This window comes from Nelumbo lutea, chromosome 1 (assembly GCF_056320005.1).
Source record: "Nelumbo lutea isolate HS-2025 chromosome 1, American lotus-T2T, whole genome shotgun sequence".
Classification (NCBI taxonomy): Eukaryota; Viridiplantae; Streptophyta; class Magnoliopsida; order Proteales; family Nelumbonaceae; genus Nelumbo; species Nelumbo lutea.
Window position 1 is genome coordinate 114,878,357 of NC_142684.1, and position 15,490 is coordinate 114,893,846.

The 15,490-nt window shown below is 39.1% G+C and overlaps 1 protein-coding gene across 1 annotated transcript; it reads left to right on the plus strand.

Annotated features, from left to right (window-relative positions):
* Positions 1–684: 684 nt before the first annotated feature.
* Positions 685–6,108, plus strand: LOC148876921 (ABC transporter F family member 5-like). The gene is made up of 9 exons (XM_088978467.1): positions 685–1,704; positions 1,982–2,323; positions 2,870–3,010; positions 3,122–3,301; positions 3,438–3,593; positions 4,534–4,635; positions 4,721–4,849; positions 5,427–5,531; positions 5,658–6,108. The coding sequence occupies exons 1-9, from the start codon at positions 820–822 to the stop codon at positions 5,751–5,753; spliced, it is 2,136 nt and encodes a 711-aa protein (XP_088834593.1). The 5' UTR covers positions 685–819; the 3' UTR covers positions 5,754–6,108.
* The last annotated feature ends 9,382 nt before the right edge of the window (positions 6,109–15,490 follow it).

Sequence of the window (15,490 nt, forward strand, 5' to 3'; positions counted from 1 at the left end):
GCCCCAGGTTCTGCTGGTGGTGGGCCCTGATAATCCCAAGAACAAGAGAAAGATTGTGAATGGTTGGATTGATTACAGAGTATCCAACCGGACACAGCAGATTCTTTTTAAGGTGTTTGCCTTGATACAACTAGAGATAATTCTTTGTCCTCTTTTACACGTGGACCGTTAAGAATCTTGCAACTAGAGTACACGTGGCATTGAAGTAATGGAGAATATCGTTTCCTTGACAAGACCGCCAATATTCACCAGAATCACCACCACAAGTCAAGATTAATTGCGGCTCGCGCATTCTCCAATCAAATTTATCCCTATTTGCCTCCGCCACATAAACTAATAAACACACTACCAAGCATATGCCCCCTGATTTTGAGGAAAATAACGAGAATACCCTTGTGCTTGTATACTACTAACATCGAAGATCCAACCCATCCTCTCACACAAACCCATTTGAAATGGGTTGATATCAACCCATGTCAACCCGGCCCGATTTGCATCCCTGATTTCCTGTGAGTGTGAGCAATGAACTTCCAAAGCATAGGGGTAATTTGCTCCATCAAATTGTTCGATGGCTTAAGAAGCTTAACCCACAACATCGGATCTCGTAATTTTGTTGGAAATCAGGGTCCTTTCCACCCATTTTACTATTTTAGTAATTTGTATTTTTATTCGTAACTTCTTTTTGTTAATGCTGTTTCGGTGTTTCCGTCAATTTGCACAATCATCGTTCCACTTCAAATTTGTTATTTCATTTCCCTAATTTATCGATAATATTCACATATTTTTCGTTCGGACTTTCTTCGGTTAAAGCTTCCGAACATGGATTTAGTTACTAAGGTACAGTTTGTCGATCTCCGTTCGAGTTTTCCCTCTGGTGTGGCTATTTTAGATGCTCGGAAAGCCAGTATTCAACTTCGTTCTCGCCCAGTTTCGGCGTCTCTAATTCAGACCAGGCGAAGTTCTGACAATTTAGTTAAGCTTAATTCTGTATTTAACCCTAGAAAGAAATGCCCCGAAGTTTCAGCTACGGCATCAACAGTTGCCGTCGAGGCCGAAACCACCGTGGAAGATATTGAATCGCTGTTCTCCGAGACTTCGGTTGAAGATGCTCAGCAGAATCGGATTACTAAACAGTCGAGCAGCGGTGCCTCGAGTGTTTCTTCGGGTGTTAGGCTAGAAAACATTAGTAAAAGCTATAAAGGGGTGACTGTTTTGAAGGATGTGAGCTGGGAAGTGAAGAAAGGGGAGAAAGTAGGGTTAGTTGGAGTGAATGGTGCAGGAAAGACAACTCAATTGAGGATAATTACGGGACAGGAAGAACCCGATTCAGGGAATGTAATTAAGGCGAAACCGAGCATGAAAATTGCATTCTTGAGTCAAGAATTCGAGGTTTGTCCTAGCAGGACAGTGAAGGAGGAGTTCATCAGTGCCTTCAAGGAGGAGATGGAGATTGCTGAGAGGTTAGAGAAGGTGCAGAAAGCGCTTGAGAATTCGGTGGACGACTTGGTGTTGATGGGTCGACTTCTGGATGAACTGGATTTGCTTCAGAGACGAGCTCAGGCCATTGATTTAGATGAGGTTGATGTGAAAATTAATAAGATGATGCCCGATCTTGGTTTCTCCACGGAAGATTCTGATCGACTGGTGGCATCATTCAGCAGTGGCTGGCAGATGAGGATGTCCCTCGGCAAAATTCTTCTTCAGGTGCGTTTATATTTAATATAGACTATTTGGTACTGAAAGTTGGGTTCACTTAATGAACCATATTTACTGGATGCTTAAGTGTACTTGTTACATAACTTCTGGTAATTTTCTTCTTCTGATTGTTGTTACAATTAACCAAAATTACCCATGTTCCTAATGTGGGAAGGACCCTGAGCTCTGATTTTGGACAATTGGCAATAAAAATTACGTATACAAATTATATTGACCTATAATCACTGGTTTTCATTGATCTCTGAAAATACATGATTACCCACAGGATCCAGATTTGTTACTTCTTGATGAGCCAACTAATCACCTTGATCTTGACACAATTGAGTGGCTTGAAGATTATCTTAACAAGCAAAGCGTGCCAATGGTCATCATATCCCATGATAGAGCTTTTCTTGATCAGCTATGTACAAAAATAGTGGAAACTGATATGGGTGTCTCCAGAACATATGAGGGAAATTATTCTCAGTATGTTATTGCAAAGGCAGCATGGGTAGAAGCTCAGTATGCTGCATGGGAGAAGCAGCAGAAACAAATTGAGCAGACAAAAGACATAATAAACAGATTGAGTGCAGGAGCAAATGCCGGCCGTGCATCCACTGCAGAAAAGGTATATCAGCATAACCAAAGAATATATTGCTTTCCATTTAGTATCTTTGGCTTTCAGTTTTTCTATAAAAGTTGCTTTTGATCTCTTAATGTTAATGAGAATGAGTATCTCAGTTCTGGGTGGAGTTCTTGTTTTTTCACATATTTATTTAGGTAGTAATAATGTCATAAATCTCTTTAGAATAGTAGAACTATTTTCGTGGCATTTCATCAGTTTTGCAGTGATGAAGTACATTAGATTATTGAAATGAGGCAACATTGCAAAATGGTGTAGTTTTCCCAAGACATTAAAAAGGTCCATTTGTTTTTGTTTTTCCTTCTATGTTATAGTCATCCTCTTAACAAGTTTTGCGGTTTTCTTGTGTTTTAGTTCTGAATGTAATTATGTAATTGTAAGTTACAAGAGCTAGCTATTGGATGATCTGATTCTCTAATTTCCTGACACACAAGGTTTCTGGAATGCTTGCTTTTACCTTCCAGTATTACCTATAAAAGTCTTGATCTATGGGTTTAGACCAATAATTTTTGATAGTTTCCTATCTAACAGAAACTGGAAAAGCTTCAAGACGAGGACCAAGTTGAGAAGCCATTCCGGCGGAAACAAATGAAGATTAGATTCCCTGAGCGTGGCAGGAGTGGAAGATCTGTTGGTACAATCAAAAACCTAGAATTTGGATACGAGGATAAGGTGGGAATATTTATTATCAGTATAAAGAAAAACACTATATGAGTATCATCTTTTGATTTATTATTTTTCACTTGTTTTGTCTTTAATCTCTCCATGTGCATTGCTTGCCAGGTTCTTTTCAAAAAGGCAAATCTTTCAATTCAAAGAGGCGAGAAAATTGCTATCATTGGCCCAAATGGATGTGGAAAGAGTACATTGCTTAAACTCATTATGGGCTTAGAGAAGCCAAGAGGAGGTGAAGTGATAATGGGGGAGCATAATGTTCTCCCCAACTATTTTGAGCAGAACCAGGTTTGTCAATTCAGTGATGATGCATTCTATCATTTGGATTATTACGAATTTTTTTCCCTTCTTGGCTGTTAATTCCACAGAATTCTGATGTACATGGTTTATGATTCATTGTGGTTACTCTGTACTATGATATCAGGCAGAGGCACTTGATTTGAATAAAACAGTGCTCCAGACAGTGGAAGAAGTTGCAGAGGACTGGAGAATTGATGACATAAAGGGTCTTCTTGGTCGGTGTAATTTTAAGGCAGACATGCTTGATAGGAAAGTGTCCCTTTTAAGTGGTGGTGAGAAGGTAATTGAACCAATCCTCTTATTATATTCTTTCCTGTATTGTTTACACCGACCAAGAACATTATGCTCCCCCATTTCAGTGGAACAAAGCTGTGGGCACTGTTTTGAGCAACCTAAATATTCTCTACTTTAATCCTCATTTCTTATGCCACAGGTGTCATAAAGTGTGATTGGGTCAATAACTTTATGAAACTTAGAGGACAGGGTTAAGATATTATTGTCTTTTGTAGTGAAGCATTTACCTTTTAGCACAATTTGTACACTAGAGCTCAGTTTGGAAGGAGTACAAATACAAATATGTAGTGAAAAACCTTGTATTTTGTATGTATTTGCACTGCACATATTTGTTTTTGTACTCTTTCCAAACTGAGCCAAGAGAACAAAGCAACAAGTCATTTAGTTCAGTCACTTCATCTGTTATCAATGGCCTCTAAGATTCAATTAGAACAAATAACTTTGTAGAAAGAATATTGTGTATTAGAACACTTTTCACGTTTGATAAGATGCATGTTGTGCTAATTACCATGCGAACCTCATTTCTGATAGAAAACCTGGTTTTCTTTTTCTCCTTCCTCAATAAATATATATTTGTTAAATAGGCTCATTTATTCATGCTCATAATTTCCATATTCTTTTCTATTGTAAAATTTAAGTTCTGATTTCCATATACTTGTCCATCTTGCACAAAACAAGAGAGTTGTCACTAGTAAACCTCTTTACAACACTTCTTGTTCCACACATGGCAGTTCGAAGTTGGAACATTCCATTGTTGTAGGTTTGATGATTAGAGTTATATAACAAGCTATGTTGGTATATTTATTTCAATAAATTCCTTTTTCCAGCTTTTTTATGATATATACCTTCATGGTATCATTTATCGAACTTATTTACATGTTCACATTTCTTATTTAGAAACTTCTTTTTCTGTACTGACTGGGTAGGCACGGCTAGCCTTTTGCAAGTTCATGGTGAAACCATCAACGTTATTAGTTCTGGATGAGCCAACCAACCACCTGGATATCCCATCAAAGGAGATGCTTGAGGTATGACCATATCTGGTTGCCCTATATATATATTTTTAATTTTGTTTTCCTCTATAATGTTATAATGCATCTAATTTTCTAACAGGAGGCAATTACAGAGTACAATGGCACTGTTATCGCAGTTTCTCATGATAGATACTTCATAAGGCAAATTGTCAACAGAGTAGTGGAGGTCAATGACAACATTTTACAGGATTATTCAGGCGATTACAATGTAAGTCTAACATATTGCATTTCCTTTAAAACGTTGCACTTGTCATGATATGTGTCATTGGCAAGGAGTCTGGATATGCTACCAACAACATTCTGACTGCTGCATTTGTCGTAGGTTGTAATATATTCTATAGGCTTACTATGAAAATGCCAGTGCAATCACTCACTTGGTTAGATTTCCCTAATTATCATTTTATTACACTCTTTAAGTGATGGAACAGGATGGCACAGGGTCTAGGGAAAAAAATATGGGCCTGATGGGCTTATAAGCATCCAATCATCAGTTCCTTGAATTAAAGGCCCTGTTGGCAAGGAGTCTGGATATGCTATCAACAACACTACCCACAAGGCACCACAACCACACATTGAGAACATCTCAGTTGTCATTCATGGGGAGATGTTCTCAATGCACAGCAGTAGTGTCTTGTGGGTAGCAGATCTGAGAACCTTGGCAAGACTTTCAGTGGAATGTAGACTTTCTCGAGGCATATCATGTATATGATAGACAGGAAGTACAGCAATCTTGTCCTTACAAAGTGCCAAATCAATGTGACAATTCTATGTTTAAATTTTGACAGTATTATCTAGAGAAGAACCTTGATGCTAGACAAAAGGAGCTCGAACGTGAGGCAGAGCTTGAGGAGAAGGCTCCTAAAGTGAAGGCGAAGTCTAAGATGTCAAAGGTGCATGTCTCCATCCTTAATTCTCTGTATCAGAAATGATGATAAAAATTGACATTAGAAGTTTGCACTGAGTTTATGGAAGGGAAATATGGGCAAATGCTGATTTTCATGTTTATGCATGCACAGGCAGAAAAGGAAGCTCGGAAGAAGCAAAGAAGGTTGGCATTTCAACAGGCAAAAGCAAAATCAAAAGGATTGAAAAATGCAAAACGGTGGAACTAATTCATCGCTTGACCAACTGACTACTGTATATTCAACGCATACCAGAATCAGAAATTCGATCCGTGTCTATATTACAGAAATAAAATACATGTTACATTTCAGTAAATATTAAAGTAGGAGCGGTTGTGATTGAGAAGCCAGCACTATGGAGAGCGATTTCTTGGGGGCTTGCTGGAAATTGGTTGCAAAGTATTCAAGGGTTCATGTAATTACTACTCAGAAGCCATTTGAGTGACAGGCAATCATGTAATGATGTAAAGAATAAAATGGTTATTAAAAGTACCAGAGAACTATTGTATTTGGAATTTGATATATTTATGGTAAGTCAGGCCGGATTAGGTCGGGTTGAAGCCAACGCTAGCCCAACCTGAGATTTTGAACCCCAACCTCAATCCTAGCCCAACTGAAAGTTGATTTCAGATTGGGTTGGGCCTAATCCAACCTTTCTTATCCTCTTAAAATTTCTAAAATTCTCATAATCTTTGACTAAAGTCCTAAAGCTAACTTTCATGACTATTGATAGGGGTGCAAGTCAGGTTCCCAGAACCGAAGAATTTCAATTCTATTGGGCTTGGGTTATGGTTTGAGCCCATTCAAAACTTAATAACAGTCACCCATCGTGACCCTACTCAGGTTCAAAATATTGATACATCCAATATGTACAAACTTGCGTGGGTGTTTTGATATCACCATTTTTTTTTTCAAAATTGGTGAGGGTTCGGTCTTAGACCTGCCTATTCCTGAAAGTGGTCAAAACCCCAAAAGGCCTATATTTTGCATATCGAGGGCTTGTCAATGCCATACAGTATGTATTGAAAATTTGAACATGGATCATGACCAAAACTAAGGAAGTAGTAACATGTTATGTTATTGTTTCAATATTTGAAGTATCAAAGCAATATGATGTGATAATACATGATACTACCATGTTGGGATTTTAGGTTTGTCGTGGCAAAGGTGGAATTGCTTTACTTTTATGACATTTCATCTTTATCGATATGTATCAACATTATAGGTTATGTATTGATGAGTATTCTGTATCCATATCAACTAGAAAAGTAAAATAAAAACAAAGGAAAAATAATTGTTCACCAAGGGGTGTTTGTCAATGTGAATGATATTGTTTTTAAAACAAAAATAACTACAATGACAGTAAAAACAATACATTTTTGCTGATGTGGCAGTTAATTTTGTTTTAGAAAACAAAATCTCTCACATTGTTAAACACCCCCTAAATTTAGTAAGTTTTAAAGTATCAATAAGATTTATATTGGTTTTCTATACATGTCCATGAATGCCTTAATCTTTTCACCATTACCCCATGTTTTTCAAGCAAATCCCTACAGTTCACACTTCACAACTATAAAAATATGCACTTGGACCTTAAATAAGTGTTATTAATGCATTTGTTAGATTCATGTAAGGGCCCATTTGGTTTATAGTTGGAACCGGAATTTGATCTATTCTCATACTAAGAGAGGGAGAGGGAATGAATATTTCCTCAAATAGGAGAATGCATTCCACCAGGAATGGGAATGGGATTCCAATTCTACCCAACTAAACAGTTGAAATCAGAATGACAATTCTGATTCCAATTCCAGACCCCTATTCTTGCAAACCAAATGGGCCCTAAGTTTTTGTTGTATGATCCACATGTATCCTAGATCCATATCTTTAATTCGCCTTTATGACACATCTTTGGCACCGATACTATATTTTGAACCTTAACTTATGAACAACCATTATGTAACGCCAATAAACAACACTTTAGGTTGCATTCGATACCGTTGCTATTTCTACTCAAAACATCTTGGATTGATCAATACAAATTGACATACAACTGTTACTCAAGAATGTTTATAACTGAAATAGGCGTACTTTAAAAATGCATGTGTGGGAGAAAATTTATAGAAATGTCAAATTGATGTTTCTCAATGATACTATCATCTTAATTGAAACGACTCATATGTGATGCGACAATATATATCTCTCATCAGTTTTAATTGATCAATACAAATGTTTTCGGCAGAAGCAGCAGTGTCAAATACAACCCTAAGGCTGTGCTTGGTTTGAAGGAAAAAGTAGGAAGATGAAGAGAATGGTAGGAAAACCTTTACAAACCTTGTATAGGTTTTCCTACTTATCCCTTCCTTTTCCTACTTTTTTCTTAAAACCAAACATAGCCTAATTGTATATGGGGTGTCCATCCATACATGTCTTTCACCAAACCAATTTTGTTTTTCGAAACAAAACTAATCATGTTGCTGAACACTCCCTACTTATCCAAGGATATAATGCTTAATTCAAGGGTTAATTATCAATGGAAGTTACAGACTTGATTGTGCATTTGGTGACATGTATTTTTCAAGGTGGGCCTGTAAGCAAGGGTTAGAGGCCCAAGCCCGGAGACTTCCGGTATGTAATGATAATATCTGCATTCATGGAACCATCCTACATGTACGTCCATACCTGACCCGTTGACACCAGAACAAGGACTCAATAAATTGTTGTGACCATTCAAGCAAAATGGCTAGACTCAATGCTACAATAACTGAACTAACGAAGGGCTGGTTCATTGGTGTGTTCCCGCGTTGACGTAAAATCAAATCCCACAATCAGCATTTTAGGCTATATTTGATTTGAAAAAAAATATAGGAAAAGGGAGGAAAAGGTAGGAGAATGTAGGAAAAAGGAGTAGCATAACACTGAATACTAAAAAAATGCTAAAATAACTGGTAAATTAAATCAAATATACGTAAACTTACAAATATAGCATATATGTTTATACAAACTGCTGCAATAAGGGAACCCCATCGTAACAGCTGCCATGTGTTATGTCATGATGGAGAGAATCCTATGTATAGGGAATTGGAAACCATCACAGTGTGGGTCTCATTTAAAGTACCATTCATTAGGGGTGTCAACGTATTCAAAAGTTCAATTTCGAATTTGAATTTAATGTAATCAAATTGAATTCAGATAATTGGAATATCGTAATTGATTGAATTCGGATATCCTATTTATACCGATTAGTTAATTGGATTTTAATTTGGATATGACTTGATTCGATTCGATAAATATTTGAATTTGATCGATTATTTAATTCTTATATGTAATATATGAAATATTTAAATGTTTTATACAATTTATATAATAATTAAATTATTTATATACTTAATATAAATAAAATATTTATTAATTACCTGAAATAATTAATTGGTCGAATTTAAATTAAATCGAATATTTAATTGAATTCAAATTCGAATGTCAATTTTTAATACCCATTAGACATCGAATTGAATTTGAATATCGGGTTTTCTAATTGTATTTGAATTATGATATTGCCTGATTCAAATCGAATTATCTGTTTACACCCCTATCTTCCACGTTAAATTTTGAATTATTTTGAGTATTTATATTACTACAAGCAAAATCTCTGCAAACACATGGAAATTCAGTCACATTGGAAATATCTCCCTATAAATTTAATATACATATCTTAATGTGCAATTGATTGACAATATGCTATGAAGGTAGAGATTTTGCTGCGGGCTTTGAAATTTGACGCTCTTTTTCCGAGAAGTGCCTGAACTACAGGATTAATAGCTAAGCATTTTTGTAGAGCTGTCAATAGGTGAGGTCTCGTTGGAACAGGGTGGACCAGTCCCTATAAAATAGACCCAGGACTGAACCGATTATTAATTGGGGTAATTGGGTCTAACCTAATTTCATTTGTGTATAAAATCTATAATCACCTATGAAAATAACAACTTGAAATTTCTTGTTCAATGATATAACTTTAATAGCAATGACAAGTGATTTAAACCAAAATGATCTTATCTATAAAATTTATCCTTTTAAATATAAAATATAACACAAATTATAAGAAACCAGCATACCTTTATATAAAATTGGTTCTGAACAACAAGTACCAATCCTAATCCAATTGACAACTCTATATTTTTATTTTTGGTTGAAGTTTAGTTTAACGAAAGATCGGAGGTTCTTACTTAAGGGAGAAGTGGGTATCATTTTTTTTTGTTTGTCCAATCTTTTCTTGAATCCTGCCATGAATAACTGCAGCTAATCTTGTTATTAGTAATTTACAATTTGCTTTCGTCCTGCTATTCATATTAGTTTAATATCTTTGGGGTTACTGGTTCTTCATATTAGTTCAATAATTGAGACTTTCAAATATTAAATAAGAATGGCATAGCTGGGGTTACTTCTAAGAACATAGAGAAATTAAATGATATTGTGTGTAACACCATATATTCCATGAACCAATCATGATTAACAATTTAACATCAGCACCCTTGACTTCCCCTCAACCCTAATAACACACATAATAGTGTCAATTGGGGCCACTGTAAATCAAACAGATTGTACCCTGTACATGATTGATGTATATGGGAGTTATTGTAGGGTTGTAGGTATGGCCGAAAGTAGAATCGAGCTCAATAATTGAAATTGTGCTCGTCTATTTTACCTAGCACATTGAGTCAATTCTTAATGGCGTATAACGCTTGTGCACTAAAACCGCTAACCAAATGGCTAATCCAGGGCCGGGGGTTGGCCTTACCCAGATGATTGATTGTGTGGTGCTGGCCTTCTCCGGCTGTCATGTGGCCGGGGTTACCCTTTCCATGCACAGAAGGAGACGCATTTACAAGCACAATTTCTTTGAGACAATTGGTCGAGCACCCTTTTCAAGTGACTGTGTAGATGGATTGTACCTTCATCCATCCATGTGAGTCGATCCCGTAGTTGGCTGCGTTTTGGAATTTTCCTCCAAGTGAATGTGAATGGTAGCCATTGTGTTGAGCATCTGCAATTAGAGAGGAAGCTCAACACTCTTTATATCGCGTGAAAACAAATGTTATGACGTGTCGAGGCCGCTAAATTATGAACCAATGGGGTCCGAGTGTCCGACCTTCTTGATGCAAGAATTAAAATTTAAAAATAATATGAAGAGTGAGACGAGAGTTGTTAGAAATAAGAAAACGCCAAAGCACTTATTTAAACATGTTTTATGTCAAAATAAAGCCTAAATTACTCCTAGCTATTTATGCAATTAAAACTTTTTGTCAGTGTGAATGGTTTTACTTTTTAAAACAAAAACAATTATTATGTCAGCAAAACAAGCCCTTAGTTGAAAAACGGAGGTTGAGGTAGAATAACTAATCTAGATCAATTGGTAAGGTTTTTGTCTGGTTGATATGGAGATTTGGGTTCAAATCTTACCTTTACCGGGGTTGGAGAAGCTATGGGTACGAGGGACTGACTGTCTCATCCATAAAACAGGAGAAGAAAGGGCTATTTATTGAGCTTGGATCTCTTATCCACAAACTTTTCCTACATTCCTATCCATAGGACACTATTGCCACATGTTGGGAATATTTCTCTTATTATTAAGGGTGAATATGAGTCAATTTGGTTAGGTCCCAAGGTAGAATATGGGGAACCTACCCTGTAGCGGTTGGTTCCATGTTTTTGGAACCAAAACCTGTCAAGATCAGTTCCAAGGTCAGAACCATCGAACTTGTTATTTTTTTTTAAAAAATGGGACATACTCTTTAAAAACTTGTTTTTCATTTCAACAACATAATAATATAGTTTAAAACTTAACATTATAATTTAAATTTTATAAATATTACTTTTCAAATTACTTCTTATACATATTTAAAAACCAAATTGAAGAAAAATGATTAAATCACTTAAATGATTCAATGGTCAAGACAAATTCGATTCCAAGGCCGATTTCACTAAGACCAACCAAAGTTAGTTTTCCAGGTTAATTCAGGTAGGGTAAAGCCCCTAAACTCTATAATCGATTGATTCAAGGTCAATTCCATTTGATTCTGGATAGGATCTACCCATTTCACCATTTGCTTACATTACCCCTACTTGTCATATTATTCATGGGTAGTTGTTCCCAATACACAATAGTGTCTTGTAGGTAGGGATGTAGGAAGAGATTGTGGGTAGGAGATCCAGAGTGCTATATAGGTGCCTTCACTAGAGGGATAATATGGCAAATTTTATTTATATCAATGGGAGAATCAATCTTCTAGACTAGATATAGTCAATGCCCAGTTCACTTCAACCCTCTATGCTTCTCTATTTTGAAGTATTCCTCTAGTAAACTGAAGTTTCAAGTATGAGAAGTGTGAAGAAAGGTAATGTGATGAACAGGTGGGACTCTCTTATTTTGCCATCTAAGATACAGATCAACATGATGAGAGAGAAATGTGGTGAGCACATGAACCATTTTGAGGTAACAGGCATAACATTTATAGGTCGCATAGACCCCTTTCCTCCAATAACTTGCTCAGCAAACAAACATGGCCTGTACTTTATTTATGCTTCTCTCCTCCATTTTCTTCATGGTAGTCTTCTTATAATTTAACGATATTTAATACAATTTATGCTTCTCTCACACCGATCTTACATGCATATCTCACCATGCATTGAGAACATTTCCTATGAATAATAACATATAAGTACAAGAAGTATTCCCAATGTATGATAGAATATACTTGTAAGGTTGGTATGAAGTGCCATGTGTGAGTAGCAGATCCAGTCTCGACAGTAGGTTACACTCTCCATTAATAATGTATCAAAGTAACAAATTTTCTTTCTTTCTTTAAATCTCCCAAACCAATGAGTTTTTTGTGTTCTTTTCTTTATTTTATGAATGAAATTAAAAGAGAAAGCAACCATGGACCTAGAGTTCCTAATTTGGCGGTTGATTTAGGAATTTTATATTAGTGAATAAAATCAACTTGGTTTGCGTCATGTCCATTTGATAATAATATATTACTCATTAATACATTGAGTGATCGAACTCCAAAGCTTCAATAATTGAATTTGCAATTTTTTGTTGCATGGGACTGTTGGAGGGGATTTATGGGCTATGCTCCTTGAGCAGTGGACAGTTTTGTCTTTGACACAAAGGCCTCAGGCATTTGTTTCGATTTGGAAAAAAAAGAGGAAAAAAAAAAAGAAAGAAAAAAGAAAAAGCTCATGCTGTTTGGGATCTTCCTGTGCATGAGTCGTTAACATGGGTGAGGGGTGGAAGAAGTATTTGCAATCATTTTTTTTAAACAAAATGACAAACAAAGGGACTGAATAAGGTAACATGTGATGTGAAGGAAGCTCTCAAACGACCAGATCTAGTTCCCCTCTCAGCTTTGCACTTTAAAAGAGATGGTGACCCTGACTTAGGTTACATGTAGCCAATGACCCTGGAGTGTAGTTTAGTTGGTCATTTTCACATCTTCTCCAGTCTTCCAGTTTGTAGGTGCAGAATTAAACCTATGGATTCAGATGCTCTCCATTATACGGCCAGTAGACTCACGTGCATTCTATTCTGTGATGCGTAATGTGTAAAATAAAAAAAAAAAGGGTTAGATGTAATGTTTAAATTGAGTTCTTGATTTAAAGTATCTGAGAAGAATGGACAGATTCATTGCAGATTTTTGAATCTTACTGAACACATAAACATTCAAAATATCAAATATCTACCCTACCTAAAAATTCCAACCCTAAACTGAACTATCATTCTCCCATAAAAAAAATTTAATGTAGGATAGTGATGAAGGAAGATTTGGCCCGACCTCTTTATTATGTGACACGTGGTAGAAATGACAGCTCGGCAAAAGGGGCCAAGCCTAGGCGGGAACAAGGGGACACACTTCGCCGAACTGACCCACCTTGTAACAGCTCGGGATACACTTCGCCGAACTGCCACCTTGTAACAGCTCGGGATACACTTCGCCGAACTGACCCACCTTGTAACAGCTCGGGATGGACTTCGCCGAACTGCCACCTTGTAACAGCTCGGGATACATTTCGCCGAACAGACCCACCTTGTAACAGCTCGGGATACACTTCGCCGAACTGACCCACCTTGTAACAGCTCGGGATACACTTCGCTGCAACAGCTCGGGATACACTTCGCCGAACTGACCACTTGTAACAGCTCGGGATACACTTCGCTAAACTGACCCACCTTGTAACAGCTCGGGATACACTTCGCCGAACTGACCCACCTTGTAACAGTTCGGGATACCTCCGAGCTCAAGACTGCCTCGCTCAGCACTTCGCATCATCTTCTGGCCAAACAAGTCGTACCATGCCTGACACTAGGGAAGTCCGTGCCCAAGGGCGCCATGCCTGACTGACTTGGGATCTGACATTTGGCAGCAGCACTCTAAACGGCCACCTGCCACCGCCACTGACGCCGCCATCTCCAGTTAGACGGTTAGGCAGTGACGGTTCTGTCTCAGCAGAAAGGACGATGGCCGAGTTGACAAGCACAAGGGTAGTCATACCCGATCTGACAAGGGCCTCGGGACGAGTACACGAAGTGACTATAAGAGCCCCCTGCCCCCCCCGACAACGGAGGTATTGAAGGATTCTAACTTGAGCTTCGGAGCCTCTACATCGGGTTCCCCCCGGAGCTTTCCCATCTCCTCCGTTTCAGGTTCCCTGCTACCCCGTTCGGAAGCAAGGCAACGGACAGCTAAGACCAGCCGGATCGCGCTCCATCAATTGGCGTCGTTTGCTCCAAACTTCGATACCCCATTTTTTCTTCAAAAAACCCAACACTCATGGCCTCCTCCAGCAACACCGGACGTGGCACGGAGACAAACGCCACCGGGGAGCAACTTCAGGTCCCCGTAGTGTGTGTTGGACAGTTCACCATCCCCCTTTCGGTGGATGGGATCCCCATTTTGAACACGCCACAAGCAGTGGCACCCGTAAACCCTCCTACCACAAACGTCCCCTTTCCTCTCCCCATTGAGACAACCTTCACTGAACCAACTGCCGTCCCCCTAGCAGCTAGCCAAAACCGATTGGAGGACCTGATGCAGTGCATGCGAGCAATGCAAGCCCAAATGCAACAGTTCCAGCAACACCAGCTTCACCAGCACCAAGTGTTGCACAACATCTCCCAGTATCACTATCAACAGCAGTTCCCCCAACTGCCACTGAACCAACCACTACTTCCACCTCGCCACCCCGCTCCGAGGTTGGTCAAGGCCTCCCCGCAGGATGGGCGCCCCCGCCAGGCGAAGGCCTCCCGGCCCCAGAACCACCCCAATAGCCAGGCCTCGTCCCCAGGACGAAGGGAGAAAATGTCATCTCCGCCTCGCAACCCGTAGGTGGGTCGGGAACCTCGCCCGCGAGGTTGGCACCCCGGCGCTCCAAGCCCGAGCTCCCGCTCACCGAAAATCGATTCAGCACCCTGGCGGCGGACTACCAGCACTCCGGGCCCATCGAGCTCGGTAATACGGAGGCCAGCAGCGCCAGCACAAGGCCCGCTCAATGGCGAAGGCGCCGACGAAGTCGCCAAACCGCCACCCGTGCCTTGTCGGATTTCAGAGGCAAAGCCACGAGCTCGGACGAGGTAGGGGCTGCCCCAGCTCTCTCCGTTCCTTCCCCCCTCGCATCGGAACTCCTGGCGGTCCCCTTACCCAGAGACTTCAAGCTCTCACCTCTGGACAAGTACGATGGGTCCTTCGACCCCAACGACCACGTTGACGCCTTTCAGTCGCAAATGCACCTCGCCAGAGCTAGCGAATCATGCATGTGCGTGGCCTTTACCACCACCCTCAGAGGGGTAGCCTGCACTTGGTATAGGAACCTGGCCCTCGGGTCGATAAAGTGCTGGGCCCAGTTCATGCAAGTCTTCACCACACACTTCGTCACCAACCGACGGTGCCCCAAAA

Excerpts from the sequence above, each read along its gene's own strand:
- LOC148876921 (XM_088978467.1), top strand. The coding sequence starts at position 820 with ATGGATTTAGTTACTAAGGTACAGTTTGTCGATCTCCGTTCGAGTTTT. Across the intron at positions 3,011-3,121 it reads AATTTGGATACGAGGATAAG|GTTCTTTTCAAAAAGGCAAA; the intron begins GTGGGAATATTT and ends ATTGCTTGCCAG. Across the intron at positions 5,532-5,657 it reads CGAAGTCTAAGATGTCAAAG|GCAGAAAAGGAAGCTCGGAA; the intron begins GTGCATGTCTCC and ends ATGCATGCACAG.